Source organism: Phodopus roborovskii, unplaced genomic scaffold (assembly GCF_943737965.1).
Source record: "Phodopus roborovskii unplaced genomic scaffold, PHOROB, whole genome shotgun sequence".
Lineage (NCBI taxonomy): Eukaryota > Metazoa > Chordata > Mammalia > Rodentia > Cricetidae > Phodopus > Phodopus roborovskii.
In genome coordinates, this window is record NW_026125281.1 from 41,391,680 (window position 1) to 41,405,639 (window position 13,960).

Here is a 13,960-nt window from a genome sequence, read left to right on the forward strand (position 1 = left end):
AAAGTTTTATTAATAATGCTTATCAGCAATCGGAATTTATTACACAGCTTTTCATAATATATAAAAAGACCTAGAGCTCTATAATAATGAATATAGATGGTACATTAAGATTTGAATCAATAATGTGTAATCAGTAATGTGGAAATAATCTGAGTTACGGAAATACTGACAAAAATCAGAACTACAAGGGATACTGTCCTTCATAATTAAGAAAATGTAAAATTTACATTCAAATTTACCAAAAATTTAAGGTGATCTTTCCCTCCCACATCTCCATACAAGTTCCAAAACCTGAATCCTCAGGTGCCTCTAGTTATGGCGCTCTAGTTTAAACAAGGAAATGGCCAGAGGGCGTAAATAAATCTGGATTTTTTTTAAAGGTGGGTTTACAGAGAGGACAAATTCTGGAAGTGGCTGTGGAGAGAAAGGGTTCTCTGGGCCTGGGTGGACAGTGATGGGGTGGGTGGGAGGAGCTGAAGGGAAGGGTGTGTCTTAACAGCAACTGCAGAGTCCTGGCAGTATGCTTTGTGATTTTCAGAGAAGGCCATTATTGCAAGTCAGTTAAGAGGTGGGCAGAGGGGAGCCCGTGTTGGGCGGGGTTGGTGGTTGCATAGGATACACAGCCACCGTTAACAGGGCAGAGTAGTGAAGGCATCGGAGAGAGGCCCTGGCCCGGACACTCTGAAGCATCTCCCGGTCAGGTAGGGTTCTACTGAGTACTGTTGGAGCCCTGAAAACATGTCTCCCACAGGAGAGGACACAGCTCTGCCCAGCTCTGTGGGGGAAGTCCAAGTCAGGGAGGCTTGATGGCAGGGTGTAAACCGTGCTGGGCAGCGGGGAGGGTTGGTGTCTGGCAACAAATCACCAAATGCTCTTTCTGTTCTGTTCTTACTGCTGGCCCAAACCATTGAGAACTGGTAAGTAATGGCAAACTCTAAGAATAATTGTCTCAGGCCAGGAAGGGTTTGGGGGTCTTTTTGAATAAAGAAGAGTGAAACATTAATGTTAATTATGCATGTTTGGGAGTTGGTACAACTAGGCAAACTGACATGTCTGCAGCTTAGTTTCTTTCCAATCGTTTGGAGTGTGTAGAAGAATCTGGTTATTCTAATTAGGAAACGTCAGCTGTAGGGGAAATGTTAGCATGTTAGACCCCTTCACTGTTTATATCTCCCCTCTTATGTAGCGCTTCATCTCCGTTAATCAGCAGACTGATTCTCGATGCATTGTTGTTTAAGGAATTAGCTCTCCGAAGCCAGCTGCCCACACTGGAGCAGGACGGAGGAACTCAGAATGCCGTGTCTTCTCCCGGGATGTCTCAGGAACTGAGAACAATGACAACCAATAGTTCAGACCCCTTTCTCAACAGGTTAGTGGGAACGGTAGCTGGCACCTGGGGGTTCTCACTGGTGGCTTTGTTCTGCCCTGTGTGTCTGTGTCTGTGTCTGTCTGTCTGTTTTGAACGTCTGTGTGAGCCACAACCCATAGCTGTCACCTTCTCCACCAATGCCAAGTGCAGGCAAAGCTGGGGGTTAACGGGGCCGCACCTGGGACGAGAAGGCGCACTGTTCAGGCTTGTGGAAGGGATCTGGGTCAAAGCCCAGCATGCTTGCTTCTGCCTACATTCTATGCTAACATTGCTTAAAATGGCAGGCTTGCAGAAGCATGTGAATGCCTTCCTGTGAAAGGAGTGGTCATCCCAGCTGGAACTTTCCACGTGGCTCTCATATTAGGAGATAAAATAGAAACTTTGGCATTATTTTAAACTGCACAGCTTACAGGAGCCCCATAACGAATCCACGGTACTTAGGGTCTGGACTTGGAGTGGGTTTGTACAAACTGTTTTGTTGAGAACTGTATTTTTTTTATTTGAAAACCATGTATAGTTAATATTTAAAACCTACCCTGCTGTTTTAATTTTGCTTTTTAAAAGAAATTAGATTACTTTGTGGGCTAGACCATAATGCTTTTAAGCAACAAATTTTTCCCTTTTTGTTTTTCTGCTCCTTTCTTTTTTCTTCCGCATCAGTGATAGTCTACCTCACCCTCCAACATGATAAGATTACAAGATGAGCCATCATGCCCAGCTTGCAATACACTTGTAAAATTGGTTAGGGAGCCTGGCAGTGGTGGTGCATGCTTTTAATCCCAGCAGAGGCAGGAGGATCTCTGAGTTTGAGGTCAACCTGATCTACAGAGCTAGTTCCAGGACAGCCAGGCCCACACAGAGAAACCCTGTCTCAAAGAAGCAAACAAACAAAAAGAACAAAACGAAAAGACTTAGGGAAACTTTTAAATTCGGACAAGTTAAATTGGAAAAAAGTTTTCATTTTAATGAAAAGTACTTTTGTCGTATTAAAATATTTTGAGCAATTGAATTTTTCATCATCCTGGAGGTCTTGGAGTAGATTTTTGTCTGGCACACCCTCACTTCAGCAGAAGCATGGGGATGATTCCTGTGAGTTTGAGAACACACAGGGCTGCATAGTGAGATCTTGTCAAAAGAAAATAAATTCAGCCAGATTGTGGTGGCACGTGCCTTTGAATTTGAGGCCAGCTTGGTCTACAAAGGGAGTTCTTTTTTGGTTTTTTGAGACAGGGTTTCTCTGTATAGCTTTAGAGACTGTCCTGGAACTAACTCTGTATACCAGGCTAGACTTGAACTCACAAAGCTCCCCCTGCCCACCAACACGCAGGTACAAAGTGAAGTCTAAGACAGCCTCTAAAGCTGCAGAGAAACCCTGTCTGGCTGGGTGGGTGGGGACAAATTGTGGAGTTGGCCTGGCAGGTGGGTTTGTTTTCAAAGGCAATGGAGTGATGTATCCCAGCACTTGGGAGGCTGACATAGGAGTTGAGTTCAGTTGCTGAGTACACGTTCCAGGACAACCTGTCTGAAAACATGCACAGAGAGATTCAGAATTTAAATTCTGATATGAAGTCGCGTGCACTGACGCAAGCCTGTGCTGCTAAACTGAAGCAGGAGAAAAGTCCTGTTTTTTTGGTGAAGGTTTCCCTGAGGATAAGATCAAGCAGGGGAAGGGCTGGGCTACGCACCTTCCTGACAGATAGTCTTCAGACCTTTGGCAAGGTCTGTGGACGCCCAGACATGCCTGTGAGGTCAGTGCAGATCTTCCCGTGTTTCCTCAGGCTGCTCAGTCCCTGTGCTGTCAATCTTTTGTGTGTCAGCAAAGCTGCGCCTACAACCCAGACTGTCTCCAGCCTTACGTCCTCATTTCGGGCTCCTAAAGGCTGAGGTCCCAGAATAGGTACCCAGATTCCAAAATGCACGTGGATGACAGTTTTCTTTCTTTAAAAGACTCTTGATGTCTTGTGTGTTGCTTGCTAATAAATCATACCTACAGCTGGCGTCCCGCACTGGCCTGTGGTGAACCCACCTGTCTCTCAGAGGCACCCTCCTCTTTGCCTGCCAGGTCCTTCAGTCACAGCCGCTGCTACAGATGAGGTGCATGGTTCCATGGAGAGTGTTCCACCATCGTAACTGCTGTCTGTCAGGTGTCCTAGGTGCTCAGCATTAGCACGGGTCTGGTAGAGATCATCTGTAGCCAAGAAAACCGAATGAGCTCTCACAGTCACAGTGGGCTTCCCCTGTGGCTTCTGAGCGACTGTAAAGCCATCTCCTCTGTAATGGACTCACTTGTCTGATGTGTGTCCTGTGTGGGGACACATATTTTACATAAAGTAAAGCTAACAGGCATCCTCAGTGACCCACATGGCCGTGTGTGAATTTTGCCATAACGTTTGTATAAACGTCGGCATGAACCAGTGTTTGTCATCTACAGAATGATGAGAGAACGGGCAAATGCATTCAACAGTTAGGGGAAAGCTTGGAATAAAGCTTATTTTCCTTTTTTTGAAGCTGAGGTGGGATTGGTTGGTTGGTTTTTGTTTGGTTTTTTTAACAAGCGAGCACTTTGGATGCCCACCTTATGAGGAGATGGGCTCAGTCTACGTTTGTGGTCACAGACCAGGAGGACTAGCAGCCACCCTCTTTGGGCTTGTTAGTTTAGTAGAATTTAGGTTCCCGGTTGACACCAGCCTCTGTTCTCAGCCATCGCTTGCTTAGCAGAGTGTTCAAGGCTATTTTCTGCTGTTCCTGAGTGCAGTCTTGACACTTTCCATTCAGCCTTAAGTAAAAATGCGGGTTGGCGCCCGCCCGCCCACCTAGTTCCCCCCCGAAGGCTCTTTGCTGTGTTGATCTTTCGCTTCTGAAGCCAGGCCTCTTATCTGGTGCTGAAGTGTTTGGGTGTTCCCCTCCCCCAACAGAAGCAAGAAGATCGCTGTGGGAACCCTTATCTTCAGTGACTCATCTGTTTTGGCACAAAGACATTCTGGTTCTTTCTTTGGGCTTGGCTTTTCATTGGCTTAAGTTTTCTGCCTCGGGAGCTGGGAATTCAAGTCTAATGCAGACTTGCCCACCTGAGTGTAGGTTTTGACCGCTCTGCCTGGGGGCTCGAGACCTTGAAGGCCCCAAGCTTCAAATAGTTGATGGAACTTGTCACCAAGCTCAGAACCTCTTGTGCCCCTGACAGCTGTCCTAGTTAGGATCAGTGTGTCTGTCCTAGTGTAGGACAGAGGTTGTCCATCCGGAAGAGGTGCTACAGCGAAAAGTCGTGCCTGGTACATGTTTAGTTTTGCCCTGAATCGAATAAAAGCTTTCTGTGCTCTTTGTCAATGTTTTCACAGTGGCACCTATCACTCTAGAGATGAGAGCACAGACAGTGGCCTCAGCATGAGTAGCTACAGTGTCCCTCGGACCCCGGATGACTTCCTGAACAGTGTTGATGAAATGGATACAGGCAAGTATTTCTTTCACTCACAGGCCGTCAGACTCAGCCTGTTTTGTCTCTCCTTCCTTCCTAGATAGATTGCACTGTGTGGTCTGGAGCTCACAGAGGCCCTGCCTGCAGTGCTGGGATTATGGCAAACACTGGGTTTTCCTTTTCTTTCTTGAGGTGAGGTCTTGCTGCATTGCCCATGCAAGCCTTGTTACCCTCCTACAGGGCCTCCAGAGTGCAGAGATTTCAGACAGGCACGTCTTCTGATGCCTGTTGTGTTAACATGTTAGTTGGGGGGCTATTAGAAGTCTCTCGTTTTACTTTTATGTGGCCCATTGTGTCTCTTTTCTCTTAATATTTGTAGTTCATCTAAGGTATTTAAAGTTTACAGGGCTAGGCTGGGAAGCCAGATATGGGGAGGTTTAGGGTAAAGCCCACTGGTTTTATTGTTGAAATAGTTGTAGAGGTGTTGATGAGCTAAGACACACACACACACACACACACACACACACACACACACACACACACACACACACACACACACACACACGGGCCTTGGAAGGGTGAGGAAATAACAGGATGGGCACTTCTCTCCAAAGTGTAGAGGATCTTCACACCTCTCTCTCTTTTAATTATGTATACAGTGTTCTTCCGACACACCAGAAGAGGGCGCCAGATCCCATTACAGATGGTTGTGAGCCATCATGTGGTTGCTGGGAATTGAACTCGGGACCTTTGGAAGAGCAGCCAGTGCTCTTAACCTCTGAGCCCCACCTCTCCAGCCATTCATGGCCTCTCTTATCTGATGCATGGAGACAGGCTTTTGAGAACTTGTTTTGTCCCTGGTGCTCTTGTCCCAGAGTGCATCTGAGAGGAGAGACCCTCCATCTTAATCTTTCTGCGTGCTGCGTGCAGCTTTCCAAGGGCATTTCCGTCCTGCTTGTTACACTTTGTAATGAGCAGCCAGGCTGAACGTTACGTGTCTGAAATGGTGAGGCACATGCAAACTTGGTATTACCGGGACTGTGTGGTTTTTAAGGTAGATTCGGGGTGCTTCCTTGAGTCTCTGTTCATACAGTGCAGCTCTGTACTTTTCACAAACACTCTTGTTTCCCCCTCCCCAAAACTAGGTGACACTATCAACCAAAGCACCCTGCCGTCACAGCAGAGTCGTTTCCCAGACTACCTTGAAGCCATCCCTGGGACGAATGTGGACCTTGGGACACTGGAAGGAGATGGGATGAACATAGAAGGGGAGGAGCTCATGCCCAGCCTACAGGAAGCACTGAGTTCCGACATCCTCAATGACATGGAGTCTGTGCTGGCTGCCACCAAGCTAGATAAAGAAAGCTTTCTCACATGGTTATAGAGCTGCCAGGAAGCCACTCCGAGTCTGGGAAGGATCCACGGAGCCTAAGATGTGCATCCCTGAAATTGAGATAAGCCGGTGCTCGAGTCTCTGGCTAACACAGGAAACAAATGAACAAATGTCCAGCAGGGATCTTCCATCCACTGTTCTGCTCTCTGCCCATTGCTGCTGTTAATGTTGCTGACCTGTTCACAGCCCGCCCTGAAGAATCAGAACCACACAAAACAAAACCCCTTTGGTTTCTTTTGCTCTAATAACTACTGTTCTCTAGGGTTGCTGGGGGATATCCTGTTTAGGTGATGGATGTTCTTCCTTTTGCCCAGTGGTGTCTTCACACATCACTTTAACTGAACACTCAGACTGGGAACTGAAATGCTTCGTGTGAGAGCATTTGTCAAGAGGTGATTTCTTCTGCTGCCTTTGGCCCTCTGGTCCAGCAAGCCAAAAACATGGACGGCATCTGATGTCAAGTACTCAGTGCCGATGGGGAGATCTCGGAAGATTGGTGGACTTTTTATTTCTTCGTTAGTGACACCATTAGTCACATGATGACCTGGATTTTATTTTAGAGGCTTATAAGGCATGAGACAGTTTCCATAGAAATATTTTAATTATTGCCACGTACTCTAGGCTAGGTTTGAGTGGGTATTTTTGTGGGTGCCGTTGGTCTTCCTTCTTTCCTTTTTTTCATCCTTTCTTTCTTAGGTGATTGGTTTTGTTGGAATGTAGGCAAATTAGTAAAGTTGTTTATGGCTATAGCTTGGGTGGGTAATACTATTCTTTGGGGGGGGCAGGAAATCTGTATTTCCTGGTTTTTTTCCATCTTATTTAAATCTTGGTTCTCTCATTTCTACGTATGTACACACACTTATAATGTCTATGGTAGTCTGATAGCAGAATGTATCTTTTTAAAGGTTTCCCTCCTTTCCATTTTATTTTTAAATGGCAGCCTTGAGCATACGCATTTAGAATACATGACTAGTAGTTTGTTTCACAAATAGTTTAAATTCTTGTCGGCAACCTGTAGGTGTTCAAGGTAGGGCAGTGTTCTAGAAAGGGCTCTTGTGGTGAAGCCTAGAGGAGCTCTCTTGCCCTCTGTAGACTTTGGTGACTGGGATCGAGGCAAACAAGCGGCCTCACTCCCCTGGGCCAGTTCGCATTGGGCAGTCCCTGAGCAGGAGTGAGCTTTCGGGGCAGGGCCTGCCTTTGCCTTCGCCTCGGTTTTGGATGTGAACTCAGGTACTTCAGTTGTCATTTGTCATGATCACAGTGAAGGGCAGATTGGGTGTCACCTACAAGGTCATTCTTACAAGGCCTGCTCACACCTTTCTGCTGAATGGACTCTGGGGGGTGGGGGGAGTGTGTAGAAGGCTGTGAGGTCATGGGTTGGCTGGTAAAGTGATCAGACTAGTAAATGTGTGGGGGTAGTTGAACTTAGCAAAGAGCTAGAGATGAGTATGCCTTTATCTTTACAAGAGAGATTCCTAGAGTATGTGTCTTCAGGAGTAATGATGGCTTCCAAAGAGTATTTTTTAAAGGAACAAAGTAAGCATGAATTAACTTTTTCAGTATAAGCTATGACGTGTAATAGTTGGTTATGAATTGTAGTGGCACCAGCTAGCACCTCTGTCATTTAAGGGTCTTTGAATGCTTTTAGAAGAATCCCTTATTTTCAAGGGTTTTTAATGAGCAAACAAACAAACAAGAAAAAAAAAAAAAAAAAGACCATTCTTTCCCAGGCTAAAGCTGCTGTGGAAAGCCTCAGCTTAGGAAGGTGGGAATCTGTTGGCGCTTTGATTTAGTGTAGCACAGGGGTGGAAGTAGTGAAGTTTTATTCATATTCAGTACTTTGAGTGCTCAGAAAATGCAATCAGTGTGTCCTACATGATGTTTCGTAGTCAGAACCAGTGTGTTATGCATGATTCATAGTCACTCTTAGCCATCGACCCTAAGGCTTTTACTAAGAAACTGGCTGAAGATTCACCCTTGAATTAGGTCTGGGGAAATGGCCACCAGGAGGATTTACTTTAGAACAAACATGAAATTCTGTTCTAATTCAGTAGTGTGTGCTGAGTGTGCACCGGTGAAGGCCTACAATTTGCCAGGGAGCCGCAGAGTAAGACTGCATCCTCAGTATGTCCAGACTGGCGCTGGTGTGCTGGAGGGTGGGAAGGTGGGCCGCTGAGGCTGGCTTTTATGAACTTCTTTCTCAGCAGTAAAGACTTAGCTCACGTCTTGCTATCAGTAAAGAAGTTGTTCTTAAACTTTGAGTTGCTTAAGCTCGCCCACGAAGTGGGGTGTGCCATCTTCTTTCCCTGGAGATCATCTGCCTGGTAATACCTCAGTGTCCAGCAGCCCTCGGTGCCTGACAGCTCTCTGGCCATACCACACCCATTGTGCTGACTGCGGGGACCTGAGCACCCTTCCCCTACCGGAATCACGGCCTCGATGTCGCCTTTCTTGTTGTGTCCTTGCTGATGTAAAAGTGTTTAATGCTTCCTGGCTGTAGTGGGTAGCACGCGGATAAGAATTTAACTGGTTATTCTTGAATTTCTTTTACAATAAACCAATTTTTATAATCTTGAAATGTATCCGCTTTTTACATTTGTGTTCTTCTCAACTGAGGACTTCTTTAAAAGGAGTTCCTTGGGATCAAAAACACAGAGCACTGACTGGGGTTTCAGAGGAGCCAGTGCTGTGTGTCATACCAACTTTGCTAAAATACATAGATAGCTGTGCAGTGTGTGGTGTGACTGTTTCTAAGTGCTCATATTAAGTGAACATGTGCCTTTGAGTAGAGAGATCGTGCCTTAGGTTAGAGAGATTGAAAAAGAACAGAAATGAATTAAGTAATTTAGAATTCATACCAGCTGTCAGTATTTGTGGTAGCTTCAGTGCTTACATTTGGGGGCCAAGATGAATTTTATCTTGCTAAGTATCATTTTTGGGGGACGGTTTGGTTTGGGGGGGTTGTTTGTTTGTTTTTGCTGTTTTGGGTATTTTTTGTGTTGGCCAGTAGTTCAAGACAGGATTTCTCTGTGTAGCAGATGTGGCTGTCCTTGAACTCATCGGTACACCTGCTTCTGCCTCCCAATGCTGGAATTAGAGGTGAGCACCACCACTGCCCAGCAGCAAGCATGTTTTTATGAGGACTGTGGATGTTCTTTCTTCATTGTTTCTATGCTTTGAGAAAGTTTTCCCTTTTTGTTCTGGTCTTTGGAGACAGGTTTCTCTGTGGCTTTGGAGGCTGTCCTGGAACTAGCTCTTGTAGACCAGACTGGTCTCAAACTCATAGGGACCCACCTGCCTCTGCCTCCCGAGTGCTGGGGTTAAAGGCATGCACCGCCAATGCCCGGCCTCCATGGATTTTTTTTTGTTTTGTTTTTTGAGACAGTTTCTCTGTATAACCCTGATAACTTGCTTTGTAAACCAGCTGTCTTCAAACTTACAGAGCTCTACCTGCCTCTCTCTAGAGTGGTGAGATTAGGAGCATATGCTACCACCGCCCAGCTTCTTCATGTTTTATCTCCTATAGATATATCATACACACACACATGTCATGTGTGTGTGCGTGTATATATATATATATGTGTGTGTGTGTGTGTATATATATATATATTTGTATAGATGTGTGTAAAGCCTATGTTAAATTTTTATTAGACATAGGTGCGTGCTTATGTTAGGTATGTCCATAAACTGTTACCATGGTATTATTATTTATTATTTACTGCCTTTTTGTTTCCTTGTGTGGTTTAAATATATACTTAAACTCTATTCTTAAACTTTTAAAACTTTTTTTTTTTTTGCTTAATGATTTTGCAGTAGTCTCTGGTAGGCAGGGTTACAGAAATCAGTTTTGCCTCTAAGAGGTGGTATTTGGAGTTCTTGCAGTATACAGAAGCTGGTCATGACTGCTGTGCCCTGTACACTCCATATGCATCATGTCAAAGTACCCCCTTAAGTAGAAACATGTCTGCTTTGTTCTTGTCTAAAATCAGAGGACAGTCTGGCACTGTCTTTTATGATGGCCTTGACTGAGCTTGGGCTTTTGCTTGCCAAGCAAATGCTCTGCCGGCTGGCTACCTCCCTTCCCCTGGCCTTTGTTATTTCTCCAAAGCTTCTCTCATGATCTTCAAAACAAGTTACATTTGTGAGAACTTGATTTTGTAAACACAGAGAAAATTGTATGACCTGGACTTTGAACAAGTAGTAGATTTGATTTATTCTTGTTTGCGGCAGGGCAAACCTGAAAGCTTTTTAAACATTGAAATGTTTTTTTCACATACCTAGAACAGCTTGGAGACTTGACATTGCCCCCTTTTGACACAAAATACAGGCACTCTGCACCTCAGGAGGAGTGCTGTGCTTAGCCTGTGTGAAGCAGTACCAAAAGAAGAGACATAGTGGCGCCTTTAATCCCAGCACTCGGGAGGCAGAGGCAGGCGGAGCTCTGTGAGTTCGAGACCAGCCTGGTCTTCAGAGCTAGTTCCAGGACAGGCTCCAAAGCCACAGAGAAACCCTGTCTCCAAAACCGAAAAAAAAAAAAAAACCAGCAGCAGAGACATGCCTCGAGCTCATAACACTGTCCCTGGCTAGGGAGGTCCCTGGCTAGTGGCGCCTAGTAAAGAAAGGGCAGCCCCCAGTGGTGATTGGTGCTTCACTGAGGTGGTGCAGGAAGAGAGAGCAGCAACCTCTTTCCCTGCCCCTCCCAACCATCATGCACCCTAAATGAACCTCTGAAGGCAAACGCGGGTTAACGCGGAAGCTGCCCTCCTTTGCCTCAAAGCTGCCTCAGCAGTGTTCTCCAGGCCATCCTAACTCTATTTTAACTGTTGTATTTCTGTGTGCAGTTGCTTACAGAGGCCAGAAGAGGGTGTCAGGTCCCCTGGAGCTGTAGTTAGAGGTACGAGAAACTTGTGCTGAGCAGTGTTCCATTCAAGAGCTTAGCTGCTCCCAAACTTGGCTGTGGCCCACAAGACCATACGGTAAGATTCCAGATGACATATTCACCAGGCTAACCCACAGGAATCGCCACCAGTCGCAACCCACTGCAGGGAAACCGAGTTTGCAAAGCCTTGAGGATACCTGCCTTTAGAACAGCCACTGTCATTCCTGTGAAACAATAGCGCTCCCCCTTTTCCATAGTGGGATTTGTCCCCAAAAACCACAGCAGTGTAACCCTGACTCGAAAAGTCCACAATATAGCAATAATAATAAACCCCAGCGGTGTATCAGTCAGTTATTAGATACCGGTGAACTGGATGACCAAGGGGCCCTGGGTGGAAATATTCCCAGTCTGTTGTCCTCATCGTCGAATCTACAGAATTTAGAAGCTAGCTCCCTACAATGATCACTTACAGCAGGGTACTCCCCACCCCCTGCAAGGAGAGGAGCTTTGCAAATAGACCACATGCAGAGCCTCAAAAGACAGGACACAGCAAATATCTGCCCCACCCACAAGCAGGACTGGGTAGAGCTGATTCCAGGCAGCTCAGCTTAGCACAGCCTACTAGCCTGCTGGCTCAGCTGGAAGCTGCAGCCTTCCGATCTTGTAAGTTCACCCTTTGATCCAGGGTTCACTAGTAATCGGCGAAAATGCTCATATGGATTAAGGGCCCATTTTCCTTCCACAGCTTGTGCTGGTTGCCATGGCCATTGCAAATGCTGTTTTCAGAAAAGCAAGAACAAAATCCAACCTATACATACACAGCATTTCTTCCTTTCTTACAGTTATTAATTATAGACTTCTAGGTTTACTAACTGCATAAATGGAACTTTCTGCACCAACACTTTTTCTCCCTTCTTAGCCATAATAAGCCCCTTATTCCATTTAACCCGTCCCCCACCTCTTGAGTTTTGCAGAGAAGCTTCTTGAATCATGTCCCTGCTGAGACATGAGCCGCCTGGCCTATCTAGAGTTTTGTCTGCCTTCCTGGTTCTAGGGGATATGCATGCCCATATCCTTGCCACTGTCAGAACTCTTCATTTATCTGTATCGGGTATAAAAACAAGGCCTCCTTTCTTGGAGAATAAAGAGCTGCGAGAGGAACACAGGTTTATTTTCCTCTCAGCCGCTGTCCAAGCCGCTAGCCCGGGCCCTGGGAGAGCGTCCAGGCTGGAAGTTAAATGCTCCCATTACAGAACTGGGTGGCATGCACTGGTGGAACCCTGCAGTCCCAGTTTTCTGGAGGCAGAGGCAGGGCGATTGCCAGAGCTCACAACTGTGACACCATTCTACACAACATGGAGCCTCTCTACAAAAAAATACTGGTGCTGGGGACAGCCCAGGGCCTTGTGCAGTAAGCAAGCTGAGCCTTCAGCCCCTTACCTCCTCCGTGGAAATACTGGTGCTGGGGACAGAGCCCAGGGCCTTGTGCAGTAAGCAAGCTGAGCCTTCAGCCCCTTACCTCCTCCGTGGAAATACTGGTGCTGGGGACAGCCCAGGGCCGTGTGCAGTAAGCAAGCTCAGCCTTCAGCCCCTTACCTCCTCCGTGGAAATACTGGTGCTGGGGACAGAGCCCAGGGCCGTGTGCAGTAAGCAAGCTGAGCCTCCAGCCTCTTACCTCCTCCTCGGATACCTGCTCAGCTTCAAGTCTGCGTGTGCCGAGGGGCTGTGCAAGCAGGCACATTCCCAGTGAGCCATCTCCCCAAATCTTGCAGACCCAGGTCCCCCGTTTCTACAGTGGTGGGATCTACTCAGAATTACGATGATGGAAAAATTGTAATTCAGGAGAAACGCCTTTCTGAAGCCTGTGGATGAAGTGACAGGGAAAGCACTCTGGTATCCCAGTCCATCTTCATGAACTACTGAAGCCAGCTGCTCGGAGCCAGTGGTGCAGCCCCTAGGAATCCTGCGTTTAAGTGTTCTGGCTACTGGTGAAGGTGTAAGCTTGGGCCAGGAAAGTGGCTCAGCAGTAAGAGCACTTGCTGTGGGCCTGAGTTCAAATCCACAGCATCTATAGACACAACTCCAGTGCCTTTGGGGAGAAGGGATTGTTAGGGTTTGATGAGTACTAGCTTAGCCCCAAGTTCAATAAGAGATAAGGCTGGCCTTGAACACAGACATCCACCTGCCTCTGCCTCCTGAGTGCTGGGATTAGAGGTATGAGCCACAAATGGCTGGCGAATACACATTAAGATGAGCTGGGGCAGTTTCAATAGACATCAAAGTGGGCTGCTTCTCAAAAAGGGCCAGAGTGACACGTAGGAGACAATTCTGTGTGTGTGCTTGTGGCCCTCAAGAGGACAACTTTAAGGAGTCATTTCCCTCTACTGTGTGGATCCTGGAGCTTTAATCAGGCTTGGCAACAAGTGCCTTCACTCACAGAGCCATTGCACTGGGCCTGTGTGGTCACAGCTGATCACTGACTGAGTCAATACCTTCTGTTTTAATAAAAATATTTACTATAGTTACTTATTTTGTGGGTGGGGGGGCATACATGTGTAGGTCAGAGGGCAACTTGGTTGGAGTCTGCTCTCTCACCATGTGAAATCCAGAGCTCTGCCTGCCTCCGCCTCCCTAGCGCTGGGATTAGAGGTGTGCACCACCACCACCCAGCTGGCCTTAGGGATGTAAAGATTTAGTTGTGTGCATATATGTAACACATGAATGCAGATGTCTGTGGTGGCCAGAAGAGGACACGGTGTCCCCAAAGCTAGAGTCACAGGGATTGCGTGCTGCCTCACATGGATGCTGGGGTACCAATCCCATGTCACATGTGCCTAATCTACTCCAATAAATTGCTCACACCCCATGCAATTCCCTTTGGAGTGCACAAAGGATGCAAACTAAAGG

The 13,960-nt window shown here is 46.6% G+C and overlaps 1 protein-coding gene across 4 annotated transcripts in view; it reads left to right on the plus strand.

Moving 5' to 3' along the window:
• Positions 1-8,756, plus strand: part of Yap1 (Yes1 associated transcriptional regulator) — a 79,493-nt gene extending 70,737 nt beyond the window's left edge. For all 4 annotated transcript variants that reach the window (XM_051199161.1, XM_051199179.1, XM_051199170.1 and 1 more), the window contains 3 exons: positions 1,239-1,369; positions 4,705-4,817; positions 5,927-8,756. In XM_051199161.1, coding sequence (XP_051055118.1) covers positions 1,239-1,369; positions 4,705-4,817; positions 5,927-6,165 — 483 coding nt within the window. In that variant the 3' untranslated portion in view covers positions 6,166-8,756. The remainder of the gene's footprint in view (positions 1-1,238; positions 1,370-4,704; positions 4,818-5,926) is intronic.
• Positions 8,757-13,960: the final 5,204 nt, after the last annotated feature.